Source organism: Ascoidea rubescens (genome assembly GCF_001661345.1).
Source record: "Ascoidea rubescens DSM 1968 unplaced genomic scaffold ASCRUscaffold_5, whole genome shotgun sequence".
NCBI lineage: Eukaryota > Fungi > Ascomycota > Saccharomycetes > Ascoideales > Ascoideaceae > Ascoidea > Ascoidea rubescens.
In genome coordinates, this window is record NW_017962917.1 from 974,020 (window position 1) to 986,954 (window position 12,935).

The following is a 12,935-nucleotide window of genomic DNA, read 5'->3' on the forward strand; positions in this document are numbered from 1 at the left end:
ATATCCATATGTATCTGTATATGTATATACATGATTGAACTTGTAATATACCCGATATGATTACTGAAGAATTCAAATCAAAATTAACTTCCTCCTTGACCAAAATTGCTCTGCTTGAAAATGAAATCCAAAATAACAATAAAATCTTACACAATTTGTTGATCTCAAATAATCTAATAACAGAAAATCTATCAACTATAAGACTATACGTAGCAGATTTCTTGAAAAATAACACTTTTCAATTTGACCTCACTTGCACTCATTTTCTTACAAATACACCAGAAAATTGTACAGAAATAACTGAAAATCCTAAAAATCAAAAACACAATACAGAAAGCAATGCAGAAAGCAATACAGAAAGTAATAACAAAAGCAAAATAAATCAAAATAACAACGATAATATTAATGAACCTGACAATTCGCATTTCAACATCTCCCCATACTTATCATCCCCTTTCAAATCAAATTCAATGTCCTCACTTGAACGCGATAATCTGCTTGATCTTATCAAACGAAAAAAAAAGGACCTCGATGATATCTATCCGAATACTAAAATCATAGTTCCAGAAAATCAATTACTTCTTTTGACACAAAATCCTCAGCTAAATAACCAGCTGATTGAAAATAACCATCAATTTATGATAGAGGTCGATGATACTGATAAATCAGATAATCCAAGTGACTATGATGGCCATCATGAGCTTGATAATAACTCACGTAGCAATAACAATCAAAATAGCCAAATTGCTTTTTTAAATGATAAAAGCCCTTTAGATGATAATATTCTAAAAAAATATAAACATTCACTTCTCCAATTTTCAAATACACCCGCAAATTTAAAATTAATTCAGTTATCCGAAAAACTTGAAAGAAATTCTCATAGAAAATTAACAAGATCTCTAACAAAAAAATTCATTCATTCAAGCAACAGTCCATCACAGAACAAAATTACATACGGTTCAACATTTAAACCTGAAGATTTAATATTAGCTTCAATTCCCTGTTTTCCTGATTGGCCTGCTTATGTTTTGCCTCTATGCGATATTCCAAAAAATGTTTTGGAAAAAAAATCTAAATTTGTTGACCCTAATTTTCCAGATGCAATCTTGATTCCAATTGTAATGCTTTCTGATATTTCATATTATTGGTGTAATGAATCACAACTTCGGTTTTTAACGAAAAGATTCATTAATGATGAAATAATAAAAATTGAAAGTTTTCTTGAAACTGCTCAAAATCGCAAACAAAAATATTTAAACCAATCTCTACTACTAGCTTATAAACAAGCTTTAAGCTGTAAAAATTATTACCAAGATTTTAAAAATAATTATCTGACAAAAAAATTTACAAAAACAAAAAAAATTATTAATAATAAGAATGAAAAGACTAACACACCAAAAAATAAAGAAAAACAAAAAATTTCAAATAATATAAACAAAATAAATACCAAAAGTAAAAAAAACAGGTCAAAAATAGTTAATATAAAGAATCCACTTAAAAGAGTAGACACAAAGAAAAGAAAAATAGCTACGCTTTCTTCTTCCCTTTCTCTTTCTCCTTCTTTAGCAAAATCTTCTTCTCCAGATTTTGTATTAAGTATGGGTTCTTCTAATTCTCTGACTCCTGTTTTACAATATTGGGATACTCGGCATAATGATAATATTGAAAATCTAAATGATGGTTATGTTAGCATAAGCGATGACAGTTCTGATGCTTCCGCTGAAAGTGATCTTGAAAGTGTAGATTCAAATACTTATCACAATACTGTAAAGAACTCTTCAATACTTGATGATTCTTCAAATCAAATCGAATTCGAGGATAAAGAAAATCTAAACAATATTAAAACGCTGAATCGCTCGATTGCAATGAAGAAAAAGAGAAAGCTTAACAGGCTCAAAGTCCGGTTTTCATCAGTTGATTTTTATGATGAAAACCTGCGTTTTAACAATACCAATGACCAAAATACTCATGAAATTATTGGAAATGATCTTTCTTCACAAAGCAATAACAGCCTTCTACATAATGATACACCCTCTAATTATTTAGAGATCAACTCATTGAGTACTAATGGCTTTGAAATTCCTTTTACTGATTTCGATGATAATGATAATTTAAATCAAAATAATGAATCCAAAGACTCAAATACTAAAATGCTTGAAATTGTTGATACTCAAAATCTTAGTTCTTCCGATCATCATCAAAATAAAAAAATCGCCCGGGTTGATTCCAACACTTCTCTAATTTCACAAAAAGACGACAGTATTGATAAAAACATTGTTAGAATTTATGGATTACTAAATAGTGTCAATCGTAGAAATATTGCAAATGAAAATGACAGCCATATTCAAAATGATCTCAATGTGAATAACCCTCAAGACAGTAATAATAGTAATGGCTTCAATATTGATAAAAAATATGATTCACAGCTTCCGAAAGACAATAAAACTCAAATTGATGGTCAGTATAATAAAATTTCCACCGAAATTAATGAAATTTTAAATCACAGTATTGAAGAAAAGATATCTCATGAAATTAATGTCAATTGTATTGAGATCAATAATATTAGCCATAATATTAATAGTTTTAATGGTCAAAACGAGAATACTATTAACGGAAATCAGGAAAAAATAATCGATCAACGTACCCAATTTTTTGATTCTTATGGCAAAAAAAAGAATTCAGATACAAATGAAAACATTGAAAAAAACACTTGGGATCATAAAAATAATGAGACCGATGAAAACACTTACCTTAAGGTTAACAATCAAACTGATAATAACGATGGTGTTCCTGAAAAGATAATCGATAAAATACAATTCCAGAAAGATAAGGAGAAAGGTATCGAAATTCAAGCTAAGCTGGTCAGTTTTGAGAAATCAAGTGAAGTTTTTTACATGAATGAAAAAGGTATTGATAAAATTAATAATGATAAGAACAAAAATAGTGATACGAATAATAATAGTGATATGAATAATAATGTTGATACAAATATTAATGGTGATAATGATAATGATAATGATAATAATTCTACTGGTGATAATATCGAAATTAATGATATCCAAAGTGAAGTAAATAGCAAAAATAAAACCGAAAACAAATCAAAGAGTATTGAAACTAATGATATTGACAATAGTAAAACTAAAGCTAATAAAATTAAGAAAAAAAATAAAAGAACTAAAAAACCTATTGCTAAAGGTTTAATGAAGAAGAAAATCACTAGCCAGTATTTTGAAGCCAATCCAGAAGAAGTTTCAGAATTAAATATAAATGATCCAAGAATAGCTGATCCTCCTACAAGTAGAACCAGATCAAGATTCAAAATTAAAAGTGATGCAATATTTCCAGAGCAAAATTCGTTTGAAAATCTGGCTTCAAAAAGTTTAAAGATGAACTTGTTTAATTGAAAGCATGGTGATAAATTTACAAAAGTGTTTTGATTTATTAAATTTTTACTAGTATATAGAGTAGTTTGACTATTTCTTTTGCTTTTAATCATCCTTTTGATACTATAATATAGTTATTTTCCGATATAATTAAATTTTTAAGATTGCTTTTCGTCTCTGTTTTTTTATTTTTATTTCTTTTTAGGAAATTATAATTTTGCATTTGGGTCTACAAAGATATCTGTATCATCTTGCTCAAGGTTCCACAATTTTTTCATTTTGTTATTTATAAAAGTTAATTGTTTTTGAGTGAATTTAAGGTTATAATTTAAATTCAAGTTGAAGAATGAGAAATTTAAATTTTTGATTTGATCAATTAGAATCAAAGATAGGTTTATTGCATGATATGGAATAATTAAAGTGAATTTGTTTAAAATTTGATTATTTGATAATTTCCCGTTGCTAGTTATCATTCCAATCAAATGGCCATTTTCATTGAATATTCCACCTCCAGAAGAGCCGTTGAAGCAAGAGGCAGAGGAAATTAGTAAAGAAGGTAAATTAATATTGAAGGGTTTATCATCAAGTAAGAGTTCAAGATTTATTGATGAAATCAAGTTTAATTTACCTAAAGTTATCAAAGGTGGGTTATTAATGATTATTTTTGTTTTGTTAATGAAGGAGTTTTGATTTAAAAATAAACCATAGCTATATGAAGTCACAGAGGAGTTCTTTTCATAAGGATTTCGAGGATTTTTTAAATCAGGGTCATAATTATAATTATAGTCATAGTCATTTGAGTGAATAGTCAATGTTGGAAATTCATCCGAAGGTAAGGGTTTTTTCAAAAAAATAAAGATTAAATCTAGAGAGGTGATTGGAGATTCAATCAATTGAAAATCATCATTTGATAGGGAATTGATATTATTTAACCAGATTTTGATTTTTTTAATTTTAGTTAGATCGTTGTATGGGTTAATTACGTGGTTGTTTGTAATTATAACTGTGGGAGTTAAGATAATTGATGAGCCCCAAAATAAGTCGCCATCATTAGTTAGTACAGTTATTGGTTTAATATTTTTTGAGACAGTGAGGTTTTTATTAAATTTTATTTTGTTTTCTCTATTGATTGAATTATAAATCAATTCCATTTTGTTGGCCTGTGTTTTATTATTATTATTGTTTATAAGATCATTTGGAAAAAGAATTGTGTTTTGGAAATGAGTTAAGGATAAGTGTAACGATGTATCAAAATTTAGTAGCACATTTAGTATGGAATACCATGATATAATAAGAGATAGTTCACCATCGCCATTTTTCTTTTTAAAGGCACCAGCTATTAAGCCAATTGATGTTGTAATGTCATTTGTGGGATTTTTGTTTTGCAGCAGATTGATGAGATTGACTATTCCACCATTAATGTTGTCAAGATATCTAAAGTCAGAGAGGTAAGCCAAAGTGTAATCAGTATTGCAGTAAACTAGTTGGTCGAATAAGGAGGAGTCTGGACTTGGGATTGATGTGTTGTCGTTATTAGTTGAGGGAATATTAATGTTATAAATTATATTTGAAAATGAGCTGAAATTTAGGAATAAAGAAGGGTTAGTTAGACTGAAAGGACAAGATTGAATTGCTATTTGAGAGTTGTGGGTGTTGAGGTTGGTGTTATTTGTGGTGAAATTTAGAAAAAAATTGATTTCACTGAAAGAACTTAAAATTTCATCAGACAAAATATGGTTTGAGGCTGCTTTGAATTTAATTATGGATAAATTTGAATTATTTTCAAAGTCATAAAAGGGAAGAAAAGTGAAATTTTGAAATAAGAAGTTTGTATTAAAATAGTGAATTAAATTTTCATTCAACTGTTTGATGAAGGAAATCTTTAAAGGGTACCAGTTCAAGACATTTTTAGTGCCAGAGTTGAGATTTTGACAGCTTTGATTAAGTTTAAAGGCAAATCTGACTGTGTAGTTGTAGTAGATATCGCCTAAATTGACAATGGAGAGAACAAATTGATCGATAATTTTGGAGGCTGTTGCTTTTATGCCTTTACCAGTGAAATTTTTGGAGTGAAAGGTGTCTAGCAAAACCAAGTAGATCCCAGAAATAGCATGATATTTTAGAATCTGGCTATTTTTCGGATGGGAGTTGTAGTTGTTTCTCTTCAAGTTGAACGCCTGCTGGCCAATGTCAGAAGCATTCTTCGAGGTGAGATGGATGGTAACCGGTGTGTAAACCCACTTAAACTGAGGTTCCAGCATTGCAACAGCAGCCCACTAAGCGAATACTGGCAGCAAGAACAAGAGATGAGGTGACTTACATCTATTTAAGCTGCGAAAGAACCATCATCCAGCTCTGGTGAAGCTCTTCCAACCTTCCGAAAACAGCACCAACGCAGAGTCGCGTATTTAAACCAGAAGTGGCAGCTCGGTCCACGGGCCCAGCCAAGCACCCACGGCGCACATCGGCACGAGTCACATCATTATACGTATGGCACGTGCATATATCCTGCGTTTGAACGCGTTGATGCGCGTGGATCGCTGTGTATGACATGGTCAGCCCCTGGGCTAGACGGAAAGGCTGTCCCTTGTTTGGCGTCCTGCTAGGGGAGGGAGGCATTTGTGACTGTCCCGATCGCAGAGACGTTTCTGGTGACACAGCGTCGGCCGTTGTCGAAAAGTGACGAAAAACGACGAAAAACAACGAAAAACGACGAAAAGCAGCAGAAGCAGAAGAAACCACAATTGAAGCAACAGCTGCCAGCCGAAAAGAAAGCAGTTCTCATTTGGGGTCAAGTTATAACAAATTATCAGCAGCACCTTCAGCCAATTCTATATAGCGACATATACTCTTTCTAATCTTCACAACAGAATATTATAACAAACTCTGTTTCATTGTTACGCTTTTTTCTATTTTCACTTCATGAACTTTCTTTTTCACCTTCTGTTTGTTTTCTCTTTATAAATTTCTTTAATTTTTCATTTAATGACATCCCACAAGTTGAATTTCCTATAACAACAGTTAACAGTCTCTGCTTAAGCTCTAATAACTAATAATTAATAACCAACAGTTGATGAATAATGCTAACAACCCCAAACAACTACACTAAAAGCCCTTCAACAGCTTCGTTATCTGATCTGAATAACAAACCCACCAGTGTTGCTACAAATACAAACAAAAGAAGGACCACAAAAAGAAGAACAAACTCAACAATTATCTTGCCTTTTGATTTCTACAACAAAAACAACTTATCCAACACTAAAGACAAAAATTTCAACAACAATACAAACAACAATTATAATCACAGCAATAAAAACCATAATATTGGTATTAGTAACAGTGCTAACTGCAGTTTCGGTGCTAGTGATAATAGCCAACCTCTATCTCTATCTTTTTTACACAAACCTCGTCACTATCCTCAGGATGATAAATATAACCCGATATTAATCGCTCAGAACGTTAAAAAAGTGACAAATTCAAACACCCTCTTTAATAAATCAATTTTAAACATTGATTTAAATTTTAATGATGAAAACATTAACCACAACAATTTTGATATCAATAACAATCTAAATGATATCAATTCACCCAATAATATCAATACCACCAACACCAATAACAATGACAATTTATTATCAAGATCAACTTCTTTAAATTCCTCGTTGGCCTCGAATTCTCCACCCTTCCCTGTCTCTAAATATGAACTACCACCTTTAGTTCGAAAAAAAAGTGGTGAGCTAGTCAAATCATCTTTAAAACTATCCCAGCTCAATAACCAAACCCACAAAAAATCAATATCATTGCCTGCCACCCCAACTTATAAATCGGTTCATTTTAATTCTTCAATGACCGATGTCAAATATTTCAATGAAAAAGATCGTCCAACTGCCATATCTGCTTGTGCTTCTCCTGCAAACATGCCAAATCCTTCTTTTGGCTATCCATCTCGTTCTCAGTTTAATAGCTGGAAATTTGGCCCCGACGATTCCGATTCTGATTCCGATTCTGATTCTAGTACTGATTCTGATTCCGAAACTGATTCTGATTCCGATTCTGATTCTGATTCTGATTCTGATTCCGATTCTAATACTGATTCTGCTTCTGATTCCGATACTGACTCTAACCACTTTAATGAATCAAATGAATCGAATCCCTCCAACAAATCTGCTCAAAAAAATAACAATATTACTTACCATTCTGATGACAATGATGACGACGAAGATGACGACGATAATGACGATCACTCAATTACTTGGGAACTATCTCTACCAAACTTCAAACCCTACTCTAATAACACCATCCAATCAAAGGGTGATATTTTCTTAGAAAGATGTTTTCTATCAACCGATAAAAAATTCCTAATGGGTTACATTGCTGCTAAAAACATTTCCTACGAAAAGTACGTTTGCATCAGATATACTCTAGATGACTGGAAATCTATCACTGAGGTGGAAGCAAACTATATTTCCGATAACACAAGATTTTTAAAAAAAAATGGCTACGATCGATTCACTTTCAAATTGCCTCTAATAACTCTATTTAGTCACGATTCTCCAGTTATAATCTCCTCTAAAGATTCAAATCATAATATTAAAATTTTACAAAACTCTTCTCAAATCTTATTATGCATTAAATATATCACTGGTGGTAGAGAAATTTGGGACAATAATAATAACCAAAATTATTTGGTAATTCTCAAAAAAATTAAAGAAATTTCCCTCACAATACCCAAATCACGATTGAAAAAATTAAAACTAAAATCAAAATCAAAATCAAAATCAAAGTCAAAGTCAATGTCGAAATCAAAGTCAAAGTCAAAATCAAAATCTAAACAAAAACAAAAACAAAGATCACAATCAAACTCGAAATTAGAATTGGAACCAACCTCAAAATCGACTGAAAATACCAGTTCAATCTCTGAACTGTCTGCAAACAAAATCAATACCAATAAATCTAGTTCAAATTCTAAATTAAAAGTTAAAAACCCATTGGAAAATAATTTCAAAACTGGCCTTTATGGCCAAGAAACCGATAGCTATTTTCCTCCTTTCCCTCAATTGGAATCACCTTCTTCGGTCGATTCATCAACAATTAATGACTTGAATTCCTCTCTAAATTCAAACTTCAATTATCTCAATGCTTCAAGCCTTACTAATCTGGACGTAATCTCAAGTCCTTCATTTGAAGAAATTCATGAAAATTCTATCAACTTAAAATATCCTTTTGCATCAAATTCTCAAGCAATTCCAAATAATCCCAACACTAACAAATTTTACTTTCATTCTCCCCTAACCTCCACAATGGAAAATTTAATTTTCAAAAATTCAACCACAGTTGACGCTACAGTGGACTTGAAAATTTTAAATCAAAAATTAGAAGACTTGAAAAATAGTAGCGAAAATAAAGTTAGTGTTGCTGATGATGATAATGATGATAATGATGGCAAAAAATCAAATGACCATGATACTAATGGCACAAAAAAAATATCTGATAGTAAAGACAAGTTTATTAAAAATACAAATACAAATACAAATGCCAATCCAATTTCACATGGTGAGGAGATCAAAAAATTAACTAAAGAAAGACCTCCTGTTGATTCTAAAACGTATCAAGAACTTGTTGATTCTTATTGTTTCTTCCAAGGATCTTCCCCTGCTTCTAAAATAACAAAGAAATAAAAATCAAATATTAAAACTGATTTACCCTTCGTTACACTTTTCTAATTTAAAAGCTAAAATTTTTTTCTCTTGAGTAATTTTATCATTTGTTAAATTATGATTTATGCTGCAATGTCTGTTTGTTATTATGACTTTAAAAATACTAGACTAAAAAAAGAATAAAAATATGTTTAAAACCTCGAAAACAGTACTTTTTGTGGCTTTTGATATTTCATTCATTTTGTTTATTTCATTTTACTTTATTTCATTTTACTTTATTTCATTTTACTTTACTTTACTTTATGTTACTTTACTCTATTTTATTGTATCTTTTTTGCACGATGTGTTTATTTCCCTTTTTGTTTTATTTTACACTGATTTACCTATTTGATCTTTCAGCAGCACTGTTCTTTAGTTTTTAGTTCTTTCTTTTGTCCGAGGTAAATAAACCAACAGCTGCTCTACAACATTTGCTCTTCTCTAACCAACTCCTTCCTCTGTAAATCCGATTATATCGTCTCCGCCCGTTTAGGCAACTGCCTTTTTAGGACACACGTGCCCAGAACCTGAAAAACCGCGTCCTGAAGCGGAAAACGTAATTTGCAACTTTTCACTAAGCATTGATCGAAATCGCTGAAATGGCTGCAAAAAGACAAAAGGTGGATAAATCTCGTTCTTCAGCCCCAAAGTATCAAACAAGAGCCCAAAAGACATCGCCAAAGGCTGTTGCGACTTCAAAAAACGAAGCTAACAGTGTCCCAACCATGGTTGTTCATCCTGCGAGTGTCATCAGTGGTGTTATCAATAATTCTATTCACCACACATCCTTCAAGTCCTCTGTTGCTGTCGATTATGTACTATCTATGGAGTGTTTATACAAAATGTTTGGGGTAATAAAATACCAATCCAATGCCCATAGCATTGCTGAAGATGATTTGGCTTTATATTTGGTTGACTCAGAAGAGGTTTTGGCGGGCTCATCAATCAAATCTCTGCAATACGTCAATGATAAAATTGATTCACTTAAACAAGAGATAGAAGCTTTACAGAATCAAAATAGCAAACTAAATATCAAGAATAAAAACCTTTTATTTTCATCGTCTAACTCAACTACAACAACTTCCTCGCCTGCTTCAGTTTTAAATTTGAAAAATTTATCTAAAAATGGTTCAGCAATGGTGGATGATGAGGGTTCGGTTTCAATTGAGCCAGGACCATTCAAAAAACTAGATTTATTCCATGAAATCAAATCTTTGTCTAGAGAAAATTCTATTGATAATAATAATATAAATAACGAAAACGAGTTCAATCAAATTTTTTTGCATAATAATAAACTAGATTCATTATATGAAGCAGAAACTAATTCAACTATTATTTTCAATAATTTTTACCCAGAAGTTAATAACCATCAAAGAGTCTTGAGACATGGAAAAATGCCTTCTTTACAAAAGATAAATCAAAGACTCAATGTTGATCCATTAAATCTGAATTTGAACAGCAATAATAATGATAATAAAAGTGATAAAAATAATGATAAAAATAATGATAAAAATAATGATAATCGTAATGATACAATAAAACAAAAAGATGAACCAAAAGCGGAAGAAAAACCTGTCGAAAAAGTTGAGGAAGAAAAAGAATCTCAAAATGAATTGGAAACCAGAGGAAAATCTTCAGATTTAGTTGAAGAAACAGAAAAAAAAACGGAAGATAAAACAAAAGAAGTAGCAAAAGAAAAAACAAAAGAAGTAGCAAAAGAAAAAACAAATGAGAAAGCAAATGAGAAAGCAAATGAAAACCTTAAGAATGATAAGGCAAATAAAAATGAAAATGAAAAGGCTTCGTCTGATATCAAAAAAACTGAAGATTCAGAAGAATTAAATCACAAAAAGAGTAATTCTACTGATGAAAATGATGAGAAAGATATTGAAATGAAATGATTTTGGTTAAAATTGTAAAATATGAAATAGAAATCACTATAGTTTAGAGTTGTTTTTCTGTGGAAATTATGGATATTTTGATTGATAAAAAGATTGATTCAAATGTACACAACATTAAAGGGTTTTTTTGATTATTTTAGTTGATAGTTCAATTTTCGATTTGAGGCTTGAAAAAACTCTGTTTTGTGATTCAAAAAGAGTGCTTTGATCTACTGGAAATTGAATGAGCCCAAAAAATAAAATCTACATTTAATGTCTTTTAAAACATATGATATATTGATATATAAAAATCTCAAATAAACTATCAGTTGCGTTATAAAAAATCACTATGAAACAAAAACAAATAAACAGAAAAATTTAAAACAAAAGAGAAAGACAACTTTATAAATAAATAAAATAGAAATTAGTAATAATGAATAAACACGAATAAACAATACAGAAAGCTAGTTTATGCATTTTAGTCATTAGATTTTTGAAGGTAGTTAGCTAAGATTGAGTTTAATCTTTGGATTTCTTGCTTCAAGCTAGCATTTTCTTGTTTCAAGTTTGAATTTTCTTTAATAATTTCTGAATTGATACCAACTAAACCTTCTACTTTTTCTTCCAATTGATTCATTCTTTCCATTTTTCTAGCTCTTGATCTTCTTGCGGCCTCAGTGTTTCTTGCTCTTTTTAACGAAACCGGATCATTTGAGTCAGGAACAATTGGGTTTAAAGGAGCTGAACGATGCTTTCTATTATAAGAGATACAGCCCAAGTGATCAACTTTAGGAGTCTGAGGAGTACTAATTTTTTTTCTTTTTTTGATATTTAAATCAGATTCCAATTGGTTAGGTAATAGAGCACTAGATGGAGATGTAGATATGACAGGAGGAGTTAAAACATTCAAGTTTAACATTTGATCATTTAAGTCATTAAGAGATCTTTTTTTGGAATGAGAAATAATATTATTAGAGTTAAGGTTAGAGTTATTATTGTTGATACTGGTGTTGTTTGATGAAAACTCATTTGAATTAAAGAGATCAGAGAGAGAAAGAGAATTTGCGGATGAATTAATGTTTTCAAAGGCATCAACTAAGTGCTTTGATTGAGTGAAAAAACCATTCATATCATCAAATTCATTGAAATCAATTTTTTGAGCAGCAGATTCTTGAGACTCTTGTTTAATGGCGATTTCATCGTTATTGTTATTATTATCATTGTTATCAAATAATGAAGTCCAGGTAGATGAATCTAGTTTTTCATCAAATATTGAAACATTGTCATTAGAAAACACCTGATCAGTGATGAGCAATAATTCCTCACGAGATATGGTTTGTTTAGGAGCAACAACATCATCATGGCTGATGGCATTATTACGTCTATTACTATTTTCATTACTAAAGTTAATACTATTGTTATTGTTATTATTGTTATTATTGTTATTATTGTTATTAAAGTTAAAAAAATCTTTTGAAATATCAAACTCAGATAATCTAAATAACTTTTGGTTATTTGATAATTTTTTAGCTAGATGATTTGAAGGAGGGTTATTGAAATTCAAATCTTCCAATGAGTTTGGAGCAAATGAATCGAATATGGATTCACCCACAATAGAGGTTGAATTTGTAGGAAATTCAGGAATTGAATCGAAAAGAAAATCAGACATTAAGGATTATCTTTATTGTTTAATTTGTTTTTTTTTAATTGTTTCAATAGAAATTTAACTATTTATAATTTGTTTAAAGATTGAATATATAAACTAAGGATAATGATAGACAAATTTGTTATAATTTAATAGAATATATGATTATGATTCAAAAAAAGGGGCAAAAAAAATTGAAATTGGTAATTTATGGTGATATGGATTTAATAAGAGTTAATAAGTAGGATAAGATAAGATAAGATATGTTAAGACAGTAGATGATAGTATGAAAGTGGAAAAGACATCTTTAAGAAGAGAAAACTTTAGTTTT

The 12,935-nt window shown here is 30.3% G+C and overlaps 6 protein-coding genes across 6 annotated transcripts; 4 read left to right on the forward strand and 2 right to left on the reverse strand.

Moving 5' to 3' along the window:
- Nucleotides 1-56: 56 nt before the first annotated feature.
- ASCRUDRAFT_70150 (uncharacterized protein) lies at nucleotides 57-3,404 on the forward strand (the record flags this gene model as incomplete). Its single annotated transcript, XM_020191750.1, has 1 exon — nucleotides 57-3,404. One exon carries the CDS (start codon nucleotides 57-59, stop codon nucleotides 3,402-3,404), a length of 3,348 nt encoding a protein of 1,115 aa, XP_020047995.1.
- A 188-nt stretch (nucleotides 3,405-3,592) lies between these two features.
- Nucleotides 3,593-5,644, reverse strand: ASCRUDRAFT_7882 (S1 family peptidase; the record flags this gene model as incomplete). Its single annotated transcript, XM_020194298.1, has 1 exon — nucleotides 3,593-5,644. One exon carries the CDS (start codon nucleotides 5,642-5,644, stop codon nucleotides 3,593-3,595), a length of 2,052 nt encoding a protein of 683 aa, XP_020047996.1.
- A 506-nt stretch (nucleotides 5,645-6,150) lies between these two features.
- Nucleotides 6,151-9,539, forward strand: ASCRUDRAFT_13318 (CBM21 domain-containing protein). Its single transcript, XM_020189056.1, has one exon. It carries the CDS (start codon nucleotides 6,464-6,466, stop codon nucleotides 9,059-9,061), a length of 2,598 nt encoding a protein of 865 aa, XP_020047997.1. The 5' UTR covers nucleotides 6,151-6,463; the 3' UTR covers nucleotides 9,062-9,539.
- On the forward strand, nucleotides 9,145-9,521 carry ASCRUDRAFT_144374 (uncharacterized protein). Its single transcript, XM_020189208.1, has one exon. The coding sequence runs from the start codon at nucleotides 9,228-9,230 to the stop codon at nucleotides 9,429-9,431; it is 204 nt and encodes a 67-aa protein (XP_020047998.1). The 5' UTR covers nucleotides 9,145-9,227; the 3' UTR covers nucleotides 9,432-9,521.
- On the forward strand, nucleotides 9,533-11,426 carry ASCRUDRAFT_144402 (uncharacterized protein). The gene has a single exon (XM_020189210.1). It carries the CDS (start codon nucleotides 9,679-9,681, stop codon nucleotides 10,978-10,980), a length of 1,302 nt encoding a protein of 433 aa, XP_020047999.1. The 5' UTR covers nucleotides 9,533-9,678; the 3' UTR covers nucleotides 10,981-11,426.
- On the reverse strand, nucleotides 11,209-12,907 carry ASCRUDRAFT_144399 (amino acid starvation-responsive transcription factor GCN4). The gene is made up of 2 exons (XM_020189209.1): nucleotides 12,177-12,907; nucleotides 11,209-12,110 (listed from the first exon to the last, which is right to left on the reverse strand). The coding sequence occupies exons 1-2, from the start codon at nucleotides 12,626-12,628 to the stop codon at nucleotides 11,438-11,440; spliced, it is 1,125 nt and encodes a 374-aa protein (XP_020048000.1). The 5' UTR covers nucleotides 12,629-12,907; the 3' UTR covers nucleotides 11,209-11,437.
- Nucleotides 12,908-12,935: the final 28 nt, after the last annotated feature.

Coding starts and splice junctions, on each gene's coding strand:
- ASCRUDRAFT_144402 (XM_020189210.1), top strand. CDS start 9,679: ATGGCTGCAAAAAGACAAAAGGTGGATAAATCTCGTTCTTCAGCCCCA.
- ASCRUDRAFT_144399 (XM_020189209.1), bottom strand. CDS start 12,628: ATGTCTGATTTTCTTTTCGATTCAATTCCTGAATTTCCTACAAATTCA. Junction 12,111..12,176: donor TCATTATTTGATAACAATGA/TAATAATAACAA, acceptor TGCTCAAAAAAT/TGATTTCAATGAATTTGATG.
- ASCRUDRAFT_144374 (XM_020189208.1), top strand. CDS start 9,228: ATGTTTAAAACCTCGAAAACAGTACTTTTTGTGGCTTTTGATATTTCA.
- ASCRUDRAFT_13318 (XM_020189056.1), top strand. CDS start 6,464: ATGCTAACAACCCCAAACAACTACACTAAAAGCCCTTCAACAGCTTCG.